The 22,769-nt window shown below is 52.7% G+C and overlaps 2 protein-coding genes and 2 pseudogenes across 2 annotated transcripts; 3 read left to right on the plus strand and 1 right to left on the minus strand.

Annotated features, from left to right (window-relative positions):
• The first annotated feature begins 390 nt into the window (after positions 1–390).
• Positions 391–1,279, plus strand: LOC136547116 (zinc finger protein 7-like; annotated as a pseudogene).
• Positions 1,280–16,347: 15,068 nt separating this feature from the next.
• Positions 16,348–16,806, plus strand: LOC136544517 (secreted RxLR effector protein 161-like). Its single transcript, XM_066536653.1, has one exon. The coding sequence runs from the start codon at positions 16,348–16,350 to the stop codon at positions 16,804–16,806; it is 459 nt and encodes a 152-aa protein (XP_066392750.1).
• An 846-nt stretch (positions 16,807–17,652) lies between these two features.
• LOC136547117 (uncharacterized) lies at positions 17,653–18,776 on the minus strand. Its single transcript, XM_066539087.1, has 4 exons — positions 18,682–18,776; positions 18,480–18,585; positions 18,270–18,377; positions 17,653–18,115 (listed from the first exon to the last, which is right to left on the minus strand). The coding sequence occupies exons 1-4, from the start codon at positions 18,774–18,776 to the stop codon at positions 18,014–18,016; spliced, it is 411 nt and encodes a 136-aa protein (XP_066395184.1). The 3' UTR covers positions 17,653–18,013.
• A 2,283-nt stretch (positions 18,777–21,059) lies between these two features.
• Positions 21,060–21,952, plus strand: LOC136547118 (MFP1 attachment factor 1-like; annotated as a pseudogene).
• The last annotated feature ends 817 nt before the right edge of the window (positions 21,953–22,769 follow it).

A 22,769-nucleotide genomic window follows, 5' to 3' on the forward strand; every position in this document is an offset into this window, starting at 1 on the left:
CATGGAATAGAAGTAGAAGAAAAATGAAAAAAAAAAGGGAAAGAATTTATCAGACTTCTTTTTTCAGTATATATTCCTATACTTCTATCGACAGGGACAATTCCAAATGTGAGCAGTAGCTCCCCAGATGACAGGCACACAAAAAATAAGGAAACTCTAACCAATCGAGGCCCTGCATGAGGTTGGAGGACTGTACCTGATAGAAATGTATAACGCCACTATCTAGAGCAGGTGCGAACCTGATAGGGAATGAGCTGGACAAGAAACTGAAGCTTGTTGACGCCAGTCACTATGCATGACAGGTATATCATCTCGAAGAATAACAAGAACCAACATGTTTGCCACTACTGCAAACTAGCATATCCTGGTCCACTTCAAAGTACCGATGGCTCGCCTTTTCTGCTGAATTATTGCTGCCACAGACCCCTGCTTCTTTTATAGCAATAGCGAAGCAGGGTGAGGCACGATAACACAAATTTCAGAAACCCTGTCTTCTACTACTTCCAACAAAGAGAGCAATGGAGAGAGTACTTGGTGTCGAAGAGCAGAAGTCAGAAGACCAAGTTAACGAAGCTGGTCTAGCTGATGTTAATACCACAGTACCATGGCTGAAGTTGGGGCTTGATGCGCCAAAAAGTGAAGAAACCAAGCCTCAAGAGGTGAAACCAGTGGCCACTCCACATAGGACTTTCTCCTGCAACTACTACATGAGAAAGTTCTTCAGTTCGCAGGCCCTCGGTGGGCACCAGAATGCACACAAGAGGAGAGGTGTGCAGCAAGAAAGTCGCACAGATTTCAGATGATGATGGGCCTTCCTCCATCTGCTTCCTTTCTCCAACCTTTGAGAGTGAACTCCCACTCCATGATTCTGAAGGATCCTGGTGAAAGCGCTACTGTTGTTGTAGCAAGATTCGACGGAGGCCGAATGAGTGGCTGGATGCCTTTTGCAATTGAAGAACCTGGAGGGTTAGTATGGCCAAGGAGCTTCACAGCAAGTTCAGAGGAGTCCAAGAAGCAAATAGAGAAAAATATTGACTTGACCCTGCGCTTGTAAGTTGTAATAAGCAGATAGGTCATTACATATAAGCATTTTCTGAGAAGTGTAATCTTTTTCATAATTTCTGTTGGTGAACAAGTATAAAATGCATGGCGAGAATGAAAAGTTTGAATCTGCCCCCACACATGTGCAGCGACTGCACTATCTGCTGTACTGTTACTTGCAGCAGGCTATATGGGTTTGGTTATACTGGTTAAAACTTTAAATAGCTAATTGATTCAATGAAGCCCAAATCTCATGCAATTGTTGGTTGTATGCTAAATAAATGAGCAATTGGTGGCTATGTAGTAAACTAATGTACAATTGATGTCTTTTTTTTTTTGTGTGTGTGTGTGGAAAGACCATGGCAGGAGCTCTGCCTTTCAATTGAGAGGAGCAAGAGAGTCCAAAGTTTATTCCAGTAACAGGTTGCCAGTCACCTCTGGCCAGCCCGAATTGATGTCTGTCTTGGCCTGGCAGAACAGAGTTTCTTCGAGAAACAACAACAACAAATAACAGTAATGTAGTGGGATGACTTATGGTGGGTGTTTTATGGAGCATATTAAGAGTAAATCGTGAAGATAAAAATATAGAGGGCAAACTGAGAAAATACCTATGGAGCTTTTTTGGATTTTTTACTGTGATAGTGATGATCATTCTATAGAGAAACTAATCCTTCTAAATCTAAAAAGAAGGAAGAAAAGTCATGTTTATTTGCTAACTCTGCATCTTTGTGGTAACTAGTTATGAGTCCAGTTCAAATTCATACATTTTGTTTCATTGGTAAACATTGTTTCTCAAGACAAACCATATTCAAGACATTTGCTTCTTTACCAATAGCAAATATTCACATGCTGGAAAGTCTTAGCCAGCGTGGTTCATTGAGACTTCAAAGCAGGTATTACTTACAAATACATTGATTGTAATCAAATGATACGACCTAATATTGTTTCATCAAAGTACAGGTATCGCACAGATGTAAGATAAGAGGCTAAGAGCCATGGATTCTTAGCAGATAAATGAATCCGTGCAAAGTAATGTGAAAGAATCTGAAAAGGAGTGGTAACAAATTGACATATCAATGGAAGTATACATGGAAAGAACAAGAACCCATTCCTTTTCAGTTGGAAAGGAAGTGCGTAGCAATAGAATCTTTAGTGAAAGCATAAGAAGGTGAGGCAATGGTGAATACCTGATAAGTGATATATCATGACCATCACAGCATGATTAAACCAAATTGCAAATAAGAGCACAACAACACAGTGACAAAATCTCCACTGCAGCCCTTCCAAAGATTACATGTAGAGAAACTTTTTGGCTAAGGTGTTTACTGTCGGAACAGAAACCAATTTCATGGAAACACAAGTTACACAGTCCTCTGAGATGCTATCCCCTTAGACATCCACCGGTGCTTATATGATTTTAGACATTACTGAAAGATACTAGTTATGAACACATATAAAAATTTAGCAGATCAGTGTCATGGAATTCAGTACATTCTTCTACTAAACAAAAACTCGATATTGTTATGAATGCAATACTTAGCAAATTGAAGCTATCTTCAACATGTTATGGGCAAACTAAGTATTTCATTCTCAAGACACTAATCCAAAGGTATTCAGGATTTCAATGCTTTAGCTGTCATCCTGATGCCCTCCTGTACAATTCAATCAGCATTATTTATTGTGGAATATATCTTGTCGGTGCAGAAAGTGACCAACAAGTAAATATTTATAGTTTTGCCGTACGTTGTGATCGGAGGTGGCCTAGCACTCAATGACACAGGGTTTATAATGGTTCAGACAACGTGCCCTAAGTCCAGTTTGAGTCGGTCGGTGACTTTATTCCTGAGCCCAGGTGCTCGAAGTTTGCAGTGGGGTTACAAATGAGAAGTAGAAAGATGGGGGTACAAGAGGTCCGATCGGACTCCGGTCAGAGGGGCCGAGAGTGACGAGAGCCCCGCTATGAGCTAAGTGTTCAAGCGTGTGCTTGTGGTTCGAACCTGACGGTTATGTGGTTGAGTACTAGTGAACTTGATCGATCTAATGAATCTAAAATCCCCCCATCTGTTGGGAGAGAGCGCATTCCCTTTTATAGATGAAGGGGATGGCCTTACAAGTGAGAGGGAGAGAGTACGTATGCTTCTAAGCCTTGTTGCCTACGCCGGCGGGTACAGGATGATTGTAGGCGCCCACAACACTATTGAGTGTCAGACGTACATGGAAGGTTTGTGTTGTCTTCTTCGGGTGTGGCAGACGTCAGCACCTGCCATACTGTTGATTCCTGGAGGCATGCAAGGGGTTTTACTGTGTTCTCCTAATACGGTAAAAGCCAGCGCCCACAACACTGTTGATGTCTAGAGGCATGTGGAGAGATCCTTACCGTATGGGAGTTAATGGCGCCCACAATACTGTAGGAAAAAATGTCAGCGCCTACAACACTGCTTGGGCTCTGTTGTGCCAGGGAGGTTGCAGAGTATTGTTTCTGTAGGTGTACAGGGTACGGGTCCTGGTGTCATGGTCTCTTCCGAGTGGGCGTCCCTGGTCGGTTGGTCCCAGTCGGTTCTGATCGTGCCAGTTGGAGAAGAGCCGTGAGCAGGGGTTTGGCACATCCCCGGTCGGAGACACGGGTTGGAGTCGGAAGTAGTGCTTTGGCCAGGCCTTCCGGTCGGTGAGGCCGTTCGGAGGCGGGCTGGAGACCAAAGTGACCACTCCGGTCGGAGCGGTGGGCCAGAGTCGGAAACGGATGTTGTTCCTCCTCGGCCAGGCCTTCCGGTCGGAGATTGGATCACCCTTCTAGCCTGTCGTTAAGGTACTCGGGCCGGCCCATGAGTTTGCACGTTGTTTGCAATGTTGCCTGCTGGGCCGAGCCTCTATTGGGAAGCGCGTCCACGAGGGACCCCGGGTTTATGAACCCAACAAGAGCCCCCGAGCCCCTAGCCGATTCGGGTACAATCGTCTGGGGAATTTTTGTCTTAAAGGCGGGTGCGCACGAGCGCACCCGCGGGCGTAGCCCCCCGAGCCCCTGGGTGGTTCGGGTAGAATTATCTAGGGGTTTTCGTTTTGCCAGCGGGGGAGGTTTTTGTTTCGGTAGCGGGTGCGCGCGAGCGCACCCGCGGGTGTAGCCCTCAGGCGATTTCGGACAGAATCGTCTGTGGGTGTTTGTTAGCGGGCGTGTGTGCGTGTTTTTTAGTTGAGATGGAGTCATTTAACCAAGGCGTCATTGCACAGCCGAGGCGTTTGTTAGTTTTTAGGAATCAGGCGAGATGGAGCTCGTGGATCCTGGCGTCGGTGCGTGCTGTAGGATCGGGTGAGTCAGAGTCGTGGATCCTGGCGTCGGTGCAACTGGTGCAGCCGAGGCAGTTAGTATAGGGATCGGATGAGATGGAGCTTGCTGATCCTGGCGTCGGTGCGCGCCGTGGAATCGAGCGAGTCAGAGTCATGGATCCTGGCGTCGGTGCAGCCGGTGCAGCCGAGGCAGTTAGTATAGGGATCGGACGAGACAGAGCTCGCTGATCCTGGCGTCGGTGCGCGCCGTGGGATCGGACGAGTCAGAGTCGTGGATCCTGGCATTGGTGCAGCTGGTGCAGCTGGTGCAGCCGAGGCAGTTAGTATAGGGATCGGACAAGATGGAGGTCACTGATCCTAGCGTCGGTGCGTGTCGTGGGATCGGGCGAGTCAGAGTCGTGGATCCTGGCGTCGGTGTAGCTGGTGTAGCCGATGCAGTTAGTATAGGGATCGGACGAGACGGAGCTCGCTGATCCTGACGTCGGTGCGCGCCGGGGGATCGGGCGAGTCAGAGTCATGGATCCTGGCATCAATGCAGTTGGTGCAGCCGAGGCAGTTAGTATAGGGATCGAACGAGACGGAGCTCACTGATCCTGGCATCAGTGCGCGCCATGGGATCGGGTGAGTCGGAGTCATGGATCCTAGCGTCGGTGCAGCCGATGCAGCTAAGGCAATTAGTATAGGGATCGGATGAGACGGAGCTTGTTGATCCTAGCATCGGTGCACGCCATGGGATCGAGCGAGTCAGAGTCATGGATCCTAGCCCTGGTGCAGCCCGCGCAGCCGAGGCAGTTAGTTAGTTAGTTTAGGGATCGGGCAAGCTAGAGCTCGTGGATCCTGATGGGGCGAGTTTGGCATCGCAGACCCAGGCGTATTTGGTGTGCAGTCGAAGCGTAGCCGGATGGGGTGAGTTAGGGGTCACAGACCTAGGTGTTTGGTGTAGTTGAAGCATAGTCGGATGGGGTGAGTTTGGGGTCGTAGACCTAGGCATTTAGTGTGCAGTCGAAGCATAGCTGGATGGGGCGAGTTTGGGGTCGTAGACCCAGGCGTTTGGTGTGCAGTCGAAGCGTAGCTAGATGGGGCGAGTTTGGGGTCGTAGACCTAGGTTTTTGGTGTGCCTTGAGCCCTCGAGCCCTGTTGGGCTTTCAGTAGGGGTCGGTTTGAGTTATGTGCATTACCCCATCCTCAGTTTCTCACAACCGGAGGGGCTGAGTTTTGTCCCTTGTCTCGATCGCTCGGGCTCGAGTGACGCGCTCAGTGAGTTCGCTAATGGGTATGATCGAGTGGAATTTGGGTCCGTCATTCATGATAGGGCCAGCATAGCCCTCTTGTGACATTCCACTGCTCCTTTACCTGCAACCCAGCAGATGTCTGGGTCATTTCGGAGACCGACCCGGGTGGCCTGATGGCCTCCCCTCGATAGAGATTCTATGGGCTTGGTGAGAGGTTTAGGTTCGAACAAGAAGGTTGAGATGACCCTGTCTGCTTCAAGGCAGACCGGGCAAGGGCCGCATGAGGCTCATCTATGTTTTTCTCCCCTGGCTCTATTTGACGTCGGGCGGCCTCGAGCCCTTTGTGGGCTGACATTCGAACCCTGGTCGGTTGTTGCTCATGTCAAATGGGGCAACTGCCGTTTCATGACACAACATGGAGCGTTGTGATGCATTTCACTGCATGTGTGATGCTTAGTTCCTGAGCCCCCAGGCGGTTCAGGGTTCGAATCGTCTGGGGGCATGGGCGTATGGAATGAATGCGCGTATGGATGTATGAATGAATTATATAAAGAAATAGCTAGGGTCAGTAGTGTTACCTTGATGACTCGATTGATAGGGTTTGAAGAGATCCAATCGGAAATGTCTGACCAGGACCCATGCTCGTCGTTTGTGACAGAGTCGACATGACCTACATGGGGTGTCCCTTTGCTCCTTACCTGTCTCTCGGTGTGTTTTTTGGAGCCGTTCGATTGACTTAGGAAGCCAGATGGTCTCTCCTGGCGGAGATCCCGTTATTTTGGGTTTTTCCAAGTCCCACCTAGGGAGGCGGAGAGCCGCCTGCGTACGGTGGCGCTTTGGTTCTTGCGCCCGGCGTGTGGTAGTGGTGGGCCATACCCAGGCCATGTCCCGTCTGACCAGGTGCCGTTCCTTCAAGCAGGGCATGTCTCAATGGTCAGGGCACGTCCCATCGTATCCCATCTGCATTAAATGGGAAAGGAAGAGGGTTTTTCGCTCTGTCATTTCAACTTACCCGACCAGCGTGCCTTCCTAACTGCTGCACCCCTTTCCTTAAGTAGGAGAAGGGAGAGGGCTTTTGCCCCGTTCTTTCGCCTATTCCTCATCTGCCGCCTCTTCTCATCTTCCTTCTTGCCGAGAGTGCTTGAGAGCCACGGCGGTTCCTAGGAGAGAAAAAGGGAGAGCGAGGGAGAGGATAAAACTCACAAATCCTTTCATGAACCTAGAGCGAGATGTCGGACTGGAGGTCATCCACCGTGAGGGAGTCGGTGCTGAAGGCCTTCGCCGTGAAGGAGTTTCTGCCACCGAAGGAGGTGGCGCACTAGAGGGCTCCCGGGAGGGAGGAGTTCCCGCAACCTCAGCCTAGTGAGGTGGTTTCCATTCTCGTCTTCCATGAACGCGGGTTGGGATACCCCGCGCACTGGTTCCTATGTGGACTCCTCAATGAGTGGGGTCTGGAGCTACAACACCTCAATCCGATGGGGGTGCTGCACATCGTCGGCTTCGTTACCGTCTGCGAGGCCTTTCTCGGGATGGAGCCACACGCAGACTTCTTCCGGCGGCTGTTCTCTAGGTGAGCTTTGTCGGTGGGGAATTCGCTCGAGGTCGCGCCGGTGGGGGGTTTCACCCTACAGAGGAAACTGAGCGCGGGAGACTCGTATCCCGCATACATCCCCTATGACGCCAACTGGGGGTGGCACGGGGAGTGGTTTTATATCAGGAATCCGGTGGAGGCACCATTCCCGGTGTTCACCGGTGGGAGGCCAGAGAAGCAGGATAGTTGGTTGTGGGGCTGTTCCCATCGGGAGAAGAAGAAGGTGGAGATAATCAAGGAGGAGCTCTAGAAGCTCATGCGGTGTGGCCTTGATGGGGTGCGGGTGTTCCACACCCTCTACGGCCACCGGGTTGCTCCAATGGCGGAGAGATTGTGGTCGATGTGGAGGTACGGCGGCCCATCGGATCCTGATCACGCGTCGCCGGAGGAACTGCCGGACGACGAGGTTTGGAGTCGCCTTGATCGGGTGCTGCAGATGAAGCCCAAAGAGAAGGTCGAGGGAAAGCCCATACCTCTTAATGCCTCGGTGGTGTCCAAACTAGTATGCTCCCCTTTCTTTACTTCGTGTTCTTTTCCCCCTTTGCTTTCCTGCTTTATTGATCTTGAGTCGCCTGTTGTGTACCGCACCTTCTGAAGGGGGCAGAGGGTGTGGCTTGGCAGGCCACCTAGAAGGAGGCGATGGACTCCAGGAAGAAGAAGAAAGCCGAGGTGGATCGGTGAAAGTATAAGAAGGAGAAGGAGATCGCCCGACGCGTGAAGGCTGGGGAAAATAAGAGCGACATTGAGTCAGAGCTCGAGTCAAAGGATCCCACAGAGGCGGATGACATGGTTTTCTCTGAGGAGGAGGAAAGCTAGGAGGTCATTGTGACCTCGGCAATGCGTCACGACCCTGCGGCGATGTTTGCTGGCAATGAGCAGGAGGTGGAGAGGCACACCGTGGTTCCTATGCTGAGGAAGCGTGTGGCGAGCACGGACGCCAACGGCGAACGGGAGGCGAAGCAGACGCGGTCACCACGCCCCTTGGTGGCGTCGCCGGTCTCATCCCCGCCTACCACGGACACGGCTGAGCAAGCTAGGCGGTGCGAGGAGCAGGCTTGCACCTATGCGTCACCGGGACCGGTGCCAATGTGTGACTTGCAGCTGGAGGATGCCCCGTCTACTGCTTCGGTCGAGGCATCCTGAGTCGAGGGTCGGGGTGACCCACAGGCCGGGTAGGAGCTGATTGGGATGACTCCGCCCCCGGCTGAAGTGAGGGGGCGTGGGTCACAGCCTGGGAGTGGTCCTCGCCCTACGGGCCCACCGACGTCGGGTTTTGGCTTCAGAGTCATGCCACTTACCTCCTGATATGTTTTTCTTTGTTTCTTTTCGATCTTGCTATCGGGTCTTTTTTGGAGTATGACTGACCTATGCCTTTTTGACAGTGGCCAGACGCTGACGGGGTTGAGCATTGCCCCAACTCCTGTGCAGGACGTTTGGAGGCCCACCCTACAGCGCACCGCAGTAAGTGGTGGGGTGAACAGGATGGCGGCGGCAAACCCTTCCCTTCCGAGGGTGGTGCTCCCTGGGTTGGTTGGTAGCACGACGGCAGCGGCGATGATAGTGCTAACGGCGATCACAGTGGCGATGGTGGAGGCTTCACCGATGGTGTCCCTTGTGGCCCCTCCTACACCAGCTATGGCAAAAGAGGAGAAGAAGACCAAGACCCCTACCACGCTAGGCGGAGGGCTGCACGGCTCACCCTCACGGTTAGAGCTAAAGGCGCTGGGGGGAGACATGGCCAGGATGGAGTCGGAACGTCCGTTTGTGGCCCACGTAACTGAGGTGGTGGAGATCCCATCCGATGACGAAGTGGATGATGTGATGGAGCTGCCTGTGCCGTCGCGAGAGCTAGCGGTGGTTCAGTCGGAGGCTGGGCCCTCCAGTGGGCTACCAGAGGGTGATATGGAGTGGCCTTGCCCCGAGGACCCATCAAAGGTGCAGTTCGTCCTTCGGAATTCCCAGGAGTGTCAGCTCTAGGATATCCTTGGGGGGAAAGGACTTGCCATGGAGTCCAAACTCACCAACCTATCAGTGAAGCTTGAGGACACCCAGGAGTGGGTTAAGTCCGCCCAGCAGTTAGTCAAGGTCGACATGCAGCTCACCGTGGAGGTGAGTTTCCGGTATTTGTCCTTGACCTCTGAGTCTCTTGTTGGTTGCCTCAGCATGCTTGCTTTTTGTTTTCATAGGGTCTGAAGGAGATGTCATCCCACAAGTCCCGCTTCCTCTGGATGGAGCATGCCTGGGTGGCTGAGCATGAGCGTCAGCTAGAGTTCGCCGACCGTGAGTCCCAGGACTAGGCAGCCGAGGTGTCCACGATTTGGGTGGAGGGGTAGCATGTAGCGGAGCGGGCGACCGGCGCTGAGCGGGGGCTTGAGGTGGCGAAGGCCCGCCAAGCGAAGATTGAGGTGGGGTTGCAGAAATCCCTAGCGAACATCGAGGCGGCGCTCCAAAAATCCCTAGAGACCCTTGAGTCGGAGCGGAGTGCCTTGGTGTCAGAGCGGAACGCCCTAGAGTCGATGCAAAAGGCCCTGGAGTCTAAGCGAAAGGCCCAGTCAGAGGTAGACCAGGAAGTGCTCATGCTTTGGGGCTAGGTGATGGGGATGGAGGAGGTGAGCGCCTAGCTACGTGAGCTAGTGGCCCAGTAGGCGAAGGAATTCTCCACCCTCGAGAACTTCTGCCTTGGTATGTACCTTTTTGTTTTTCGTTGTGTTGGTTTCTTAGCTTGTTTCTGAGCTTGTCACCCTTTTTGTAGAGCTAGGCGGGAAGGTGAAGTCATTGGAGCGGGACCTGGAGACGGTCAAGGCGACTTTTGGCCGAAATGCAGAGGTGCTAGCCAAGTCCCTTGAAGAGCGACGTGCTCTCGAGGGGGAACTTGACCAGATCCACAATGTTGCCTAGCTTGTCATCTCGGAGGTCTTTGGGTCAGCGCCAAGTACTAGTACGCCCGCCATCCAGTTGGCGGAGGTTCCGGATGAGGTCTGTGCCCTTATCACAAGTGGGCTGTTCTATGGAGGGTCGGGGTGTTGACTTCGGTGGCGACATACCACCCGAACCTAGACTTCGTCACTACCTGCAGTGACTCATCTACTGCATCCCCATTCCCCTGGTGGGGAGTGAGGCCGCAGGTCGGTGTCACGATATGGAGCTCTTCGCTTGTTGAACGGCAGCGGTCTCCACTAGTGCCTAGAGGTTCCGGTGGATCACCTATTCCTGAGGGTCATTTGGCTCGGAAAGGCCATGCAGAAGCATTGCCGTAGCGGCGATGTTCTGATTGGCCCGAGCCAACTATGGGGAATCATTCCCCCTGTCCATGGTGTTGCGCTGGACCTGACAGGCGCGACCCTGGGCACCGCTCACTAGGTTATGAGCACGAGGCGCAGTGTGGTGCGCTGAGCGCGCTGGCGCAGTCGGTGGTTGGTGCAGCCACTGTTGTCATAGTTCCTCGTCATGCTCCCATGAGAGCACGGGGGTCTCCGCATGAGGGTCTAGAGGGGTGTGAGTCTATAGGGACTCTATTACTACCGATGGCTATCCTAGAGCATGCGCCATAGCGCACTCCCAGGATGGATGGTGGCTAGGTGCCACGTCACCGATGCTGGAGCCGTCACTCTCAACATCATCATCCATGAGGTCGAGGAAATAGGTGGGAGCATATCTCGCCATCCCCACAAGTTCAGACATGAGAGGGGGTGGTGTCGGCATCCTTCAGAGCCCCTGGGTGTATGCGTCCATAGGAGATGTGAAGCCGTAGGGGAACCGGTCGCATGGCGGTCACGGCGAGGACAACAGGGTCCCTCTAGATAGTCGGCGGAAGATAGAGAATAGTAAGTAAATAACACATGTACATTACTTACAGTGGGGTTTAAGCAGAGAGTTTGCTCAGAATGAAGCGCAGATGTCGCGTCATTGAAGTCGTCGCGCGTCCTAGAGCCGATGGAGGGCGCCCCTCCAATGGGCACTGGAACGAGTGTCTCCTCGCGGAGGTGTAGTACGCTGAGCCGGTCGGCGACGAAGTCTAGGCTTCCAAAGAGGAAGGCCTGGGATGGCTCGAAGACGGATGGAACCCACATCCCAATAGGTGGGAGTGCGGGAAACTCTAGTGAGCTAAAGCGAGTTATATCACTTGAGCTCGCTATGGCGAAGGTGGCAGAAAAGTGGGTCATCCGATGATCAAAAAAAGTGTTGAACGTATAGCGTCTTTCCCATGGACGACGCCAACTATCGGTGCAGAAAGTGATCAACAAGTAAATATTTGTAGTTTTGTCATACGTTGTGATTGGAGGTGGCATAGCACTTAATGACACAGGGTTTATACTAGTTCAGGCAACGTGCCCTACGTCCAGTTTGAGTCGGTCAGTGACTTTATTCCTGAGCCTAGGTGCTCGAAGTTTACAGTGGGGTTACAAAAGAGAAGGAGAAAGATGAGGGGGTACAAGAGATCCGGTCGGACTCCGGTCGGAGGGGCTGAGAGTGATGAGAGCCCTGCTATGAGCTAAGTGTTCAAGCGTGTGCTTGTGATTCGAACCTAGCGGTTCTGTGGTTGAGTACTAGTGAACTTGATCGATCTAATGAATCTAAAATACCCCCCCCATCTATTGGGAGAGAGCGCATCCCCTTCTATAGATGAAGGGGATGGCCTTACAAGTGAGAGGGAGAGAGTACGTATGCTTCTAAGCCTTGTTGCCCACGCCAGCGGGTATAGGATGATTGTAGGCACCCACAACATTGTTGAGTGTGAGACGTACATGGGAGGTTTGTGTTGTCTTCTTCGGGTGTGGTAGACGTCGGCACCTGCCATACTATTGATTTCTGGAGACATGCAAGGGGTTTTACCATGTTCTCCTAGTACGGTAAAAGCCGACGCCCATAACACTGTCGATGCCTAAAGGCGTGTGTGAGAGCCCTACCGTATGGGAGTTAATGGTGCCCACAATACTGAAGGGGAAAATGTCAGCGTCTACAACACTGTTTGGGCTCTGTTATGCTAGGGAGGTTGCAGAGTACTATTTCTGTAGGTGTACAGGGTATGGTCCCCGGTGTCGTGGTTTGACTTGTGCGCCCTGCTTTACTTTCTTCGTTCGTTCCCTGGCCCCTTCCGAGCGGGCGTCCCCGGTCAGTTGGTCTAAGTCGGTTCTGATCGTGCTAGCTGGAGAAGAGCTATGAGTAGGGGTTTGGCACATCCCCGGTCAGAGACACGAGTCGAAGTCAGAAGTAGTGCTTTGGCTAGGCCATCCGGTCGGAGAGGCCGTCCGGAGGTGGGCTGGAGACCGAAGTGAGCGCTCTGGTCGGAGCGGTGGGCTAGAGTCAGAAACGGATGTTGTTCCTCCTCGGCTAGGCCTTCCAGTCGGTGATTGGATCACCCTTCTGGCCTATCGTTAAGGTACTTGGGCTGGCCCATGAGTTTGCGCATTATTTACAATGCTGCCTGCTGGGCCGAGCCTCTATTGGGAAGCAGGTCCGTGAGGGATCTCGGGTTTATGAACCCGACATATCTATTCATAAGAGGCATATGTGCCAGCATCTTCAAGTTGGAAAATCTGTAAAGTAATCTGCTGCTCTCCCCTATCTGAACGCGCGGCAGTGGCAGGTGCCGAAAGGGCTCCCTACTGCTGCACTGTAGTCACAGCAGGGGCAGGCGCCAAAGTCAGCCCTACTATCACATCTAGTCACTGTAATAGCCTACAGCCTGGCATATCTATATACTATGATTAGATGGTTAGAGTTGTATTTATAGCTTTTCACTGCAACTCAGTAAAGAGAGCGAGTTCAGTTTTTCCATCTCCTTTATAGAGCTCTGGCCAACGCTGGTACTTGTGCTGTGTGTGTGTGCTCTGTTCTTCCTCTCTTCTTCTACCTTTAGCCATAGTGTGTGGTTGGCAATGCCGGTGAGCGGTCGGCTCACCCGTGCGGGAGATCCAAGGGCCAACAAGTGGTATCAGAGCCGTACAAGTGCCGTCGCTGAATTAACCGCTGGCGATGATGGATGGTTTGGAGATAGGCGACAGCAGCGGTGCTACTATGGCTGCCCAGCCATGACGGGATGTCATCGTGCGACTGTGTGGGAGGTCAGCGGCACCAGTTGGCCGATGCTGACTCGCACCAACTATGGCGAGTGGGCAGTGACCATGAAGGTCAAGCTCACAGCCCGACGGCTCTAGAATGCCATTGACAAGGGCACTGACAATAAAGAAGATGACATGTCAGCATTGGAGGCTATCCTCGTTGTTGTGCCAGTGGAGTACAGGGAGTCGTTGGGGCGAAGAACTCTGCTAAGGAGGCGTTGGAGGCCATTGTAGCGATGCGCGTTGGCTTCGACCGCTCAAAGAATGCGATAGCCCAGCTACTGAAGTAGGAGTGCGCCAACCTCAAGTTCAAGGATGGTGAGTTAGTGGAGGACTTCTCCCTCCACCTGTAGTCGCTCATCAGCAAGTTGAGGAGCCATGGCGTCACCATCAATAAAGAAGAGGCGGTCTCCAAGTACCTCCACTCCATGCCGGTGATGTATATTTAGATCGCTCTCTCCATAGAGACGATGTTGGACTTGTCCACCCTCACCATTAAGGATGTTGTAGGCCGTCTATGGGCGGTGGATGAGTGCATGGAGCAGGCCACAGCAACGACGGACAATGGCAAGCCGCTACTGACAGAGGAGGAGTGGGCTGCCCAGATGAAGAAGTCCGGGGAAGCCTCCTCTAGCCATGGTGGCGATGGCAAGCACCGTGGCAAGGCTTCTACGGAGGAGGAGAAGAAGAAGAAGGTCGACCCCAATGTCTGTCGACGCTGTGAGAAGACGGTCCATTGGACAAAGGAGTGCCCAAATTGCATGCAGGAGAAGAAGGTTGAGGCTCATTTAGCACAAGCTGATGAGGATGATGAGGCCACTCTCCTGATGGCGACGTTGCACATAGGCGAGCTATGTGACAGCTACCTGGCCGAGAAGCAGAGGAGGCTGTCATTCCCAAAGGCGGCCAAGTATCGAGCAGCGGACGCTCTCGAGCTCATCCACGATAATCGCTGTGAGCCAATCATGCCAGCCACAAACGGTGGTTGGTGGTATTTCCTCCTATTCATGGATGATTGTAGTCGCTATATGTGGCTGGAACTCCTGATGAGCAAGGACGAGGCAGCGGAGCTGATCAAGAAGTTTAAGGCGCACGCGGAGTGGAGAGCGGTAAGAAGCTACGCGTGCTATGGACTGATCACGATGGTGAATTCATTTCGGTGGAGTTCACGGCGTACTGCGTGGATTGGGGTATGGTGCAACACCACACAGCGCTGTACTCACCATAGTAGAATGGCATGGTGGAGCGGCGAAACCAGACGGTGGTCAGCATAGCTCAATCCATGATGAAGGCCAAGAGCGTGCCCGTAAGGTTCTAGGGTGAGGCGATGTTCATCCTCAACCACGCACCCATAAAGGCCCTGAAGGGCGTGACGCCGTTTGAAGCTTGATTTGGGCGTAAGCCGAGCGTGTCCTTCCTCCGAACATTCGGCCGCATCAGCCACATCAGGAAGACGAAGCCGGTCCTCACCAAGCTGGAGGACAGGAGCACACCGATGGTGCTCCTGGGCTACATGGAAGGTACCAAGGCATACCGGCTCTACGACCCATGTGGAGGCAAGGTGGTTGTCTCACACGACATCGTGTTCGATGAGAAGGCGGTCTAGGACTAGGATAGTCCGGGCACGGGGAAGCTGGTGGCTTCACCGGCACCTTCGTCATCGAGCACTTGGTCATCCATGGTGGTGGAGACGCTAGAGAGGAGGTGCCGACCACTCCAGCAACAGAGCCGAGCACTCCTGGGGTGGTGCCGAGCACTTCGAGAGGGGTACCAAGCACTCCAGGAGTGGTGCCGAGTGGCCCTGCAGTGGTGCTGACCACTCCAGGATGGGTACCAAACACTCCCGTAGCGGAGCCAAGAGGTCTTGCAGTGGTGCTGACCACTCCAAGACTAGTGCCGAGCACTCCTGCTATGGTGCCAACCACTCCAGGAGTGGTGATGAGCGGTCCAAGAGTAGTGCTGAGCACTACAGCCAGGGTGCCGAGCACTCCAGGTGCTGTGTCGACCACTCCGGCGGAACAGGAGACTCCATCGACATCGATCGAGTTCGCCTCACCTCCAAGCAACATCATAGAGTTTGTGGATGCTTTCCACGATGGTGAGGAGGTGTGGTTCCACAGGCTGGATGACATCATCGGTGGCATAGGGTCCTCAGGCCTGGCAGGTCGGCTGCTCAATGACCTACAGCTATTTCTCATTAGTGTAGAGGAACCACCCATGTTCGTGCTGGCCGAGTGCGATGCAAATTGGCGATGGGCGATGCTGGAGCAGATAAAGGCGATCGAGGAAAACAAGACTTGGGAGCTCATCGATCCACCTCTAGAATGTCGTCCGATCAGCCTAAAGTGGGTGTACAAAGTCAAGAGGGACGAGCACGGTGCTATTGTCAAGCACAAGGCGTGCCTTGTCGCCCGAGGCTTTGTCTAGCTCGAGGGTATCAACTTCGAGGAAGTCTTTACGCTGGTAGCCTACAAGGAGTCTATCCGACTACTGCTGGCTTTGGCAGCAACGAAGGATTGATGCATCCATCACCTGGATGTAAAATCAGCCTTCCTCAACGGCGAGCTGGTGGAGACAGTCTTCATCAGGCAACCTTCGGGTTTTGCCATCAAGAGAGCGGAGCACAGGATGCTCCGACTATGCAAGGTGCTCTACGGGCTGTAGCAGGCCCCATGAGCGTGGAACGCCAAGCTTGACACCATACTAGATGAGCTTGTGTTCACGTGGTGCGCAACCGAGAACGCGCTCTACACGCGGTGACGGGGGGAAGGAGGAGCTCATCGTCGGCATGTATCTGGATGATTCGATCATCGCCGGCGTGCGTGCGGAGGACATCAACAGTTTTAAGCATGAGATGGCAGCTTGTTTTTGAATGAGCTATCTCGGTGTGCTCTTCTACTACCTCGGCATCGAGGTGAGACAGGGGAAGGAGGCGCTCATGCTCGGTCAGAGCGCGTATGCCTCGAAGCTATTGGAGCGGAGTGGCATGGCTGAGTGTAAGCCGTGCGTGACTCCGATGGAGGAGCGGCTGAAGCTGACGAAGGATAGTACCGTGGCGAAGGTAGATGCAACATTCTATTAGAGCATCGTTGGCGGTCTGCGCGACCTAGTCCACACGAGGTCGGACATTGCGTTCGTCATGGGCTACGTCAGCCGCTTCATGGTGGATCCTCGAGAGAATCACTGGGCCGCGGTGAAGCGGCTGCTGCGCTACTTCAAGAGAACCGTGGATCAGGGGATCGTCTTCCCCAAGACCGGCGGAAGTGGGCTGCAGCTCACTATGTTCAGCGATGCAGACATGGCGGGGGACATCAACGGACGGCGGAGCACCTCTGGCGTGCTCGTCTTTCTCGGGTCAGCTCCAATCTCATGGTTGTCTCTGAAACAGAAGGTGGTGGCGCTATCCACGCGTGAGGCAGAGTATGTGGCGGCGGCCATAGCGGCGTGCCAAGCTGTCTGGCTGCGCCGACTGCTGGGCGAGCTGACCGGTGTGGAAGCTCATCCACTAGCACTGATGGTGGACAACCAGCCCACCATCACCCTTGTGAAGAATCCGGTTCTCCACGACCGGAGCAAGCACATCGACATCAAGTTTTAGCTTCTCAGGGACTGTGTTGATGGAGGACAGATCGTCATTGAGTTCGTCGAAACTGGTCGGCAACTCGTGGACGTCCTCACCAATCCGCTCAGCCGTCTTCGATTCACAGAGCTGAATAAGATGATCGACATGATGGAGGTTCTAGGGTTAGCAGCAGGATTAATGGAAGAATTGCAAAGTAATCTGCTGCTTTTCCCTGTCTGAACGCGTGGCAAGGGTAGGCGTCGAAAGGGCTCTCTGTTGCTGCACTGTAGCCGTGGCAGGGGCAGACACCGAAAGGCTCCCCTACCGCACTGTAGCCACAGTAGGGACAGGCGCCAAAGTTAGTCATGCTGTCACATATAGTCACTGTAGCAGCCGACATGTCTATGTAATAGGATTAAATGGTTAGAGTTGTATTTATAGTTTTCCACTGCAACTCAGTAAAGAGAGCGAGTTCAGTTTTGCCATCTCTTCTGCAGAGCTTCGGTTAACGCTGGTGCTTGAGTTGTATGTGTGCGCTCTGTTCTCCCTCCCTCCCTTCTTCTACCTCTAGCCATAGTGGCTCCGTTCGCTTCGCTGAAAAAACAAGCCGAAACACTATTCCGACTGATTTGATGTGAGAGAAAAACAATGTTCTGGCTGAAAAAATAAGCTGAAAAGTATGAATTATAAGAGAAGCGAACAGGGCCAGTGTGTGGTCGGCAACGTCGGTGAGCGGTCGGCTCATTTGTGCGGGAGATCAGGGGCCAACAAAATCTTGGATTTTTTCAATCAAACTTCATCATGTGACATCATATCTTCTTCCACCTGTCACTAAAGCATTGCTACAGCAAGGCATCATAGAGACTAGAGAAAGAACAGTATATTGTCACTAGAAGATAGCAAATTAAAGAAGCATGTGAAACTAAATAGTGGACGAACATTCATCTCAATTCATCAATTAGTTCAAAGGACCATGCATGGTGATGATATCGAGATGATTCTACCCTGGCTTCTGGCACAACATTTCCATATTATAGTCTATGTGCGTAACTCTAGTGCATCAGACTATCAGTGACTGGGCAAGGAGAAGATACACGGCATGTTCGCTGGTTGATTTCTGGACTGATAAATCTAGCGAGTGCTGGTTGGCTGGCTGATAAGCTCTGGCTGAAATCAACGAGCGAACATGCTGACAATTCATAAATGTTATGTGCATTACTGAAGTAATCAAAGCTTCTTGTTCTCAGAACTTTGCAAGCATATCTACGAGCTCGTCATCTTTCACTTCAATCTCCTGGTGTTCTCCCACAGCCTCTGCAAGCCGCGCAGCTAACTGGTGCTTACACTGCAAACACCAAAATAATAGCCCAAAATTCAGCTACTGTTTCAGCAGCCACGAGCTAAAAGCTGACAAATGCTACTCCATCTAATCTTTCCCAAGGTTTGCACAGATAGAATTTTCTTGTTCATGATGCAGTAGCTGCAGTAAGGGTACTTACGCTGAGCTGCTCGTCGCGCCCGACGATGTCGTAGAAGAATGAGTAGCAGGTGCAGAGGTGCTCCGGGAAGCATAGGTACTCCTCCTTCCTCTTCGACTCCCCCATCACCTGCAGCACAGACACAGGCAACAATAAGACAGCTTGTTCGCTAGTTTGGCTGGAACACGAGACGTCTGGTGGTATCAGAAGACGAGGAGGGGAGGCGCCTACTAGAAAGAGCGAGCGGCCGCTGGGCACACCGGTGACGCGTCTAACGCCGCGCTCGTCGACGATCTTGCAGGCCCGCAGCATGTTCTTTCCGAACAGCGTCTCGAGGCTACGGAGAGCGAGAGCATGTCAAGGGCTCGAGAAATAGCATGCCCAGGGAGAGCGGATATAGCACCACGTGGACAAGCGGCTTGCCATTACTTACATGGATAGGTGCTCGTTGGATGCCTGGCCAGCGGATTTGATCTCCGCCCAGACGGCGTCGGCGATGGCGAGGGAGAGGCTGGTAGCGGCGGACATTGCGCGCGCTAGCTTTTTGACGTTTTGACGCAGAGGACGGTGGAGGGGGACGGGGTTTGATTCATAGGGAGGCTGACAGGTTGGTCCATGGCCCCATTTGCCTTTTCCCACCCTTTTTTGTGCCTTATATACGACGAGCAGTATGAAATTTTTGGCAGAAAACGAACGGGAAAAGAAGGAAGAAAAAGAAATTCATTCCTACACTGCTGCTGTGGGAGCTGAAGTCTTCTGAACTCCAGTCATAGAACTCCAGTCTTCAGATTACAGGAAGAACTAAAGAACAGGGATCCACATACATACAAGATATCATCACATAATCTTGAACTCTTGTGAACTGCGCTAACTCCAGATAATTTAGCCAAAGGCAGATGATTTCAGGGAATTTATATATACACACGGTGGAAACTATCGATGAATTTGTGATTACAAGCGCTCGAAATGGCAAACCAGCTAAACCAAAATCAGCTACATTTACTCGTATAGGCAATTCGATTCTCTGAAGTCTGAACACTAAGCCACATTCTGTAGCCAGAAAGCATGGGATCAGAGGTACGGTAACTACCAGCAGAAGTTCAAGCAGCATGGATGGCAGGCGTCGGCTGACGCGTCACCGCCGCATCAGCGGTTATGGAGGGGGCCCGACGAGTTGGGCACCCGCCGCTCGCTGCCCACGAGGCCCTCCGTCGCCAGGAACCGCCACCACTTCCTTGCCCGCACGTCGAGTGGCGCGCCGGCCGGCGGCCTCGCGTCGGTGGCATTGGCTCCGTCTGTGCCGGCGGCGGACAGTGCACCGTCGCCTTCTCCGGCGACCAGCGTCAGTAGGAGGAGAGCCAGGAGGAGGAGAAGCCTTCTTTGACTGCCCATCCCATGCATGGAGACGGAGCAGGGTAGTAGAGCGGAAGAGTGGACAGTGTGCGAGGACTGGAGCTGAGCTGGTGTGTTCTGAATCTTCTGCTGTCCTAATGTAACAGAACAACGGGACATGAGTGATGAGTCAAAGCTGAAGCAAAAGTTGAAAAGGTCTTTTTGTGCCCTAAGAGCAACTCCAGCAGGTAGCTGCTGCTGGCACACAATCATTTGCAGTGAGCCTTTTTACTGCCACTATGGGAATAAAAAATCAAAACCCTCTTAAACTCTGAAGCATTTGCAATGCTGCAGCTGAAGGTTTCCCAGCTCTATCATGTAAAGCTATCAGCAAGTGCAGAAATGCTGCAGCTGAAGGTACGCAAATGCATGAAGTGCGTCGGGTACAAATGTAAAGCTATCAGCCTATCAGCTATGCTATGCCAATCTTTAGTTCAGAGACCGAAGAACTATTCAATCTGCACAAAACTGAGGTGGCCATCGGCAGCGTTTCAAATTGGGAGTCCTGCAGGTTTCCTTTTTCTCCTTTCCGAGATGCTTTTAGGTGTGGAGGTTAGTTAGCGTGGAATCGGAGGTTAGCGGCAGATGAGAAAAATGGGAGAAGGTGAAATGGCCCGGAAACAGGGGACACAGCTTTCCACGACACGAGAGAAAGGCCTCGACCTCGAGGCTCCAAAGCCTATGCGCGCTGCGCTTCTTTTCCACGGCATCTCTTGGCTCTAGCGGTCTAGCCGAACGCCGAAGCGAAGAGAGCGCGGCCAGTAGCGGCGGCAGAGCGTGGCTGCGTGCACCGCCTCTAGTAGTCTGCACTCTGCACTCAGGTGCGTGCCCGCGGCTGTGCCTCGGCTGCTGTCTCCGCGGCTCGTCAGCTTTGCACCCGCGTGCGTGCGTTCGCTAACAAAGCTGTGACTTGTTTTGGGGCACGCGAATCTGGATCGTTGAGTCTTGTCACGTTGCTTTGCTGAATCTGATGCCCCTTCAGGGTGAGGATAACTTGTGTTGCTTCGAACTTCGATGGAAGTGTTGCTGCAGTTGTGTTTGAGTATGAAAAACTCATGTGTCTGAACGTTGCACAGCATAGTTCTGAACTGCTAGGAAGTGTGCTCCGTAGTTCATAGTCATAGAACATCTCGGGCAAAGGACCCGAGAGAAACGTAATATAAAGGGATAAAAAAGTAGAAAATGTGGGCCGAAAAAACGAAAAATACAAACCCAGCCCAATACACAACTAGGCTCCCCCATTACTCAAGATGACAACCCAGCCCGGTTACACAAGGAGGGCCAGAATCGGACGGGCTTCCAGCCAATAGTGAGCCCACGACAGTAGAAACCCACCAGCCGCTCGTGCGGACCCACGTGCTGTTGCCCACCCGAGCATCTTCTCTAGAGGCTGTGAGCCGAACCAAACAAAACCCCGCCTGCAAGTCTCGCTGCAGCCCCACACGGCCACGCACGCACACACACCACACCGCTCACCCCCGCCGGACAACACGCCACAGATCTCTCCCCTTTTCTCTCTCTAGGTCTCTCCAAACTCTTCCCCGCAGCCATGGCCGAGGACGCCCCAAACCCCGCCGCCGAGGGCAGCCAGCCCGCGCCCCCGAGGGATCCGCCGACGCCGCCCTGCCGGCGGCTACCGCGGGCGCCAAGGCCACGGAGGCGCTGCTCCCGTCGCTCAGCATCTGGCCGCCGTCGCAGCGCACGCGCGACACCGTGGTGCGCCGCCTCGTGCAGACGCTCGCGGCGCCCAGCGTCCTCTCCCAGCGCTACGGCGCCGTCCCGGAGCCCGAGGCCGAGGCCTTCGCCGCCGCCTCCAAGTCGCCGCCGAGTCCCCGGCCTCCGTCGAGGAGGGGATAGAGGTGCTCCAGGCCTACTCCAAGGAGGTCAGCCGCCGCCTCCTCGAGCTCGCCAAGTCCCGGTCCGCCGCCGCTGCGGCGGCGGCGCCCGCCGAGGGGAGCCCGAGGAGGACTCGTCGGCGACTGCTCCAGCCACCGAGGAGGCTGCCATAAAAGAGGAGTAAGGCGTCGGACCGCGCTTTGATCCACCGACAATTGCTGTTATTTTGGCATTTCGTCGGAATGTTATTCATCGTTTCCCCCTGCCTATGTTTACTAGTATATCTATCTATTGTCTATCTATTAGAGATTGCTTGTGACGAGCGACTGATGATGTTTGTTTCATGGACACGATATGATATTAAGTTATACATCAACCGTGCATCCTTCGCATTGCATATGTGAAGGTTGCTCGTGTATGTTTTCACGAGCTAATTTGTTCTGGTTGCGAAGTGGTTAATACTAAGAGTTCTTTCACCGTTATTGCTTATGAAGAAATGTGCATTACCATCTGCCATACGATTTTCAGCTTTCTATGGCGTATGAATATTGATGTCCAGCAGCGAGGGTCTTTCCTTCTGTTGTCCCCTGCATACCTGGTGTTATGTCATATTCACGTTGAGCTATCGAATTATGTTATGGAAGTACAAAAAGGGAAAAAGGAACAGGCATTCCTATAGAAGATCTTTAAAACTAGCGCCAACCATATTCTTTTCGGATATTAGTAATTGGTATCCGAACACGAACTATCGGGTTCACCGTTTTTTTCTTGAGTTTTCTCCATCTCTTGGCTTGAATAGGTCATGCTTGGGTTGAAACGACATGAAACCTTGTTGATATGCCATGGGCTATGCTTATGTTGAATCAAAGATTTATCATGTAGTAACCGGTACGGCCCAAGATTATAGTCCGAAGCGATATGAAGCGTGAGACAACTGGGCATGCTAGCATGACATGGTTCAAGTCTCACCTTTAGTGGAAGACAATGGTTAGAATGTTCAATGATGGAGGTGGCTGAGGTGATAGATGCAGATGGTTTAGCCTCGAGCAATGGCGGAGGGTGGCGGCTCTGGCAGCAGGGAAGGTTGAGCCGCTAGAATTGAAGACATTGGCGTGATCGGAGAGATACCCAAAAGAAAGGAGGGCGCTAGCAGTGGCGGGCCTCATAGTGGGCCATTGCCCCCCTCCCCTCATTTTTACAATTTTATATAAAGGTTGCTACAATACTTATATTTGTTTTGCTAATATAAAGCTTTATAATGGCCACCCCTAGACCATGCGTATTTTCTTGTTG

Source organism: Miscanthus floridulus, chromosome 3, assembly GCF_019320115.1.
Source record: "Miscanthus floridulus cultivar M001 chromosome 3, ASM1932011v1, whole genome shotgun sequence".
Classification (NCBI taxonomy): domain Eukaryota; kingdom Viridiplantae; phylum Streptophyta; class Magnoliopsida; order Poales; family Poaceae; genus Miscanthus; species Miscanthus floridulus.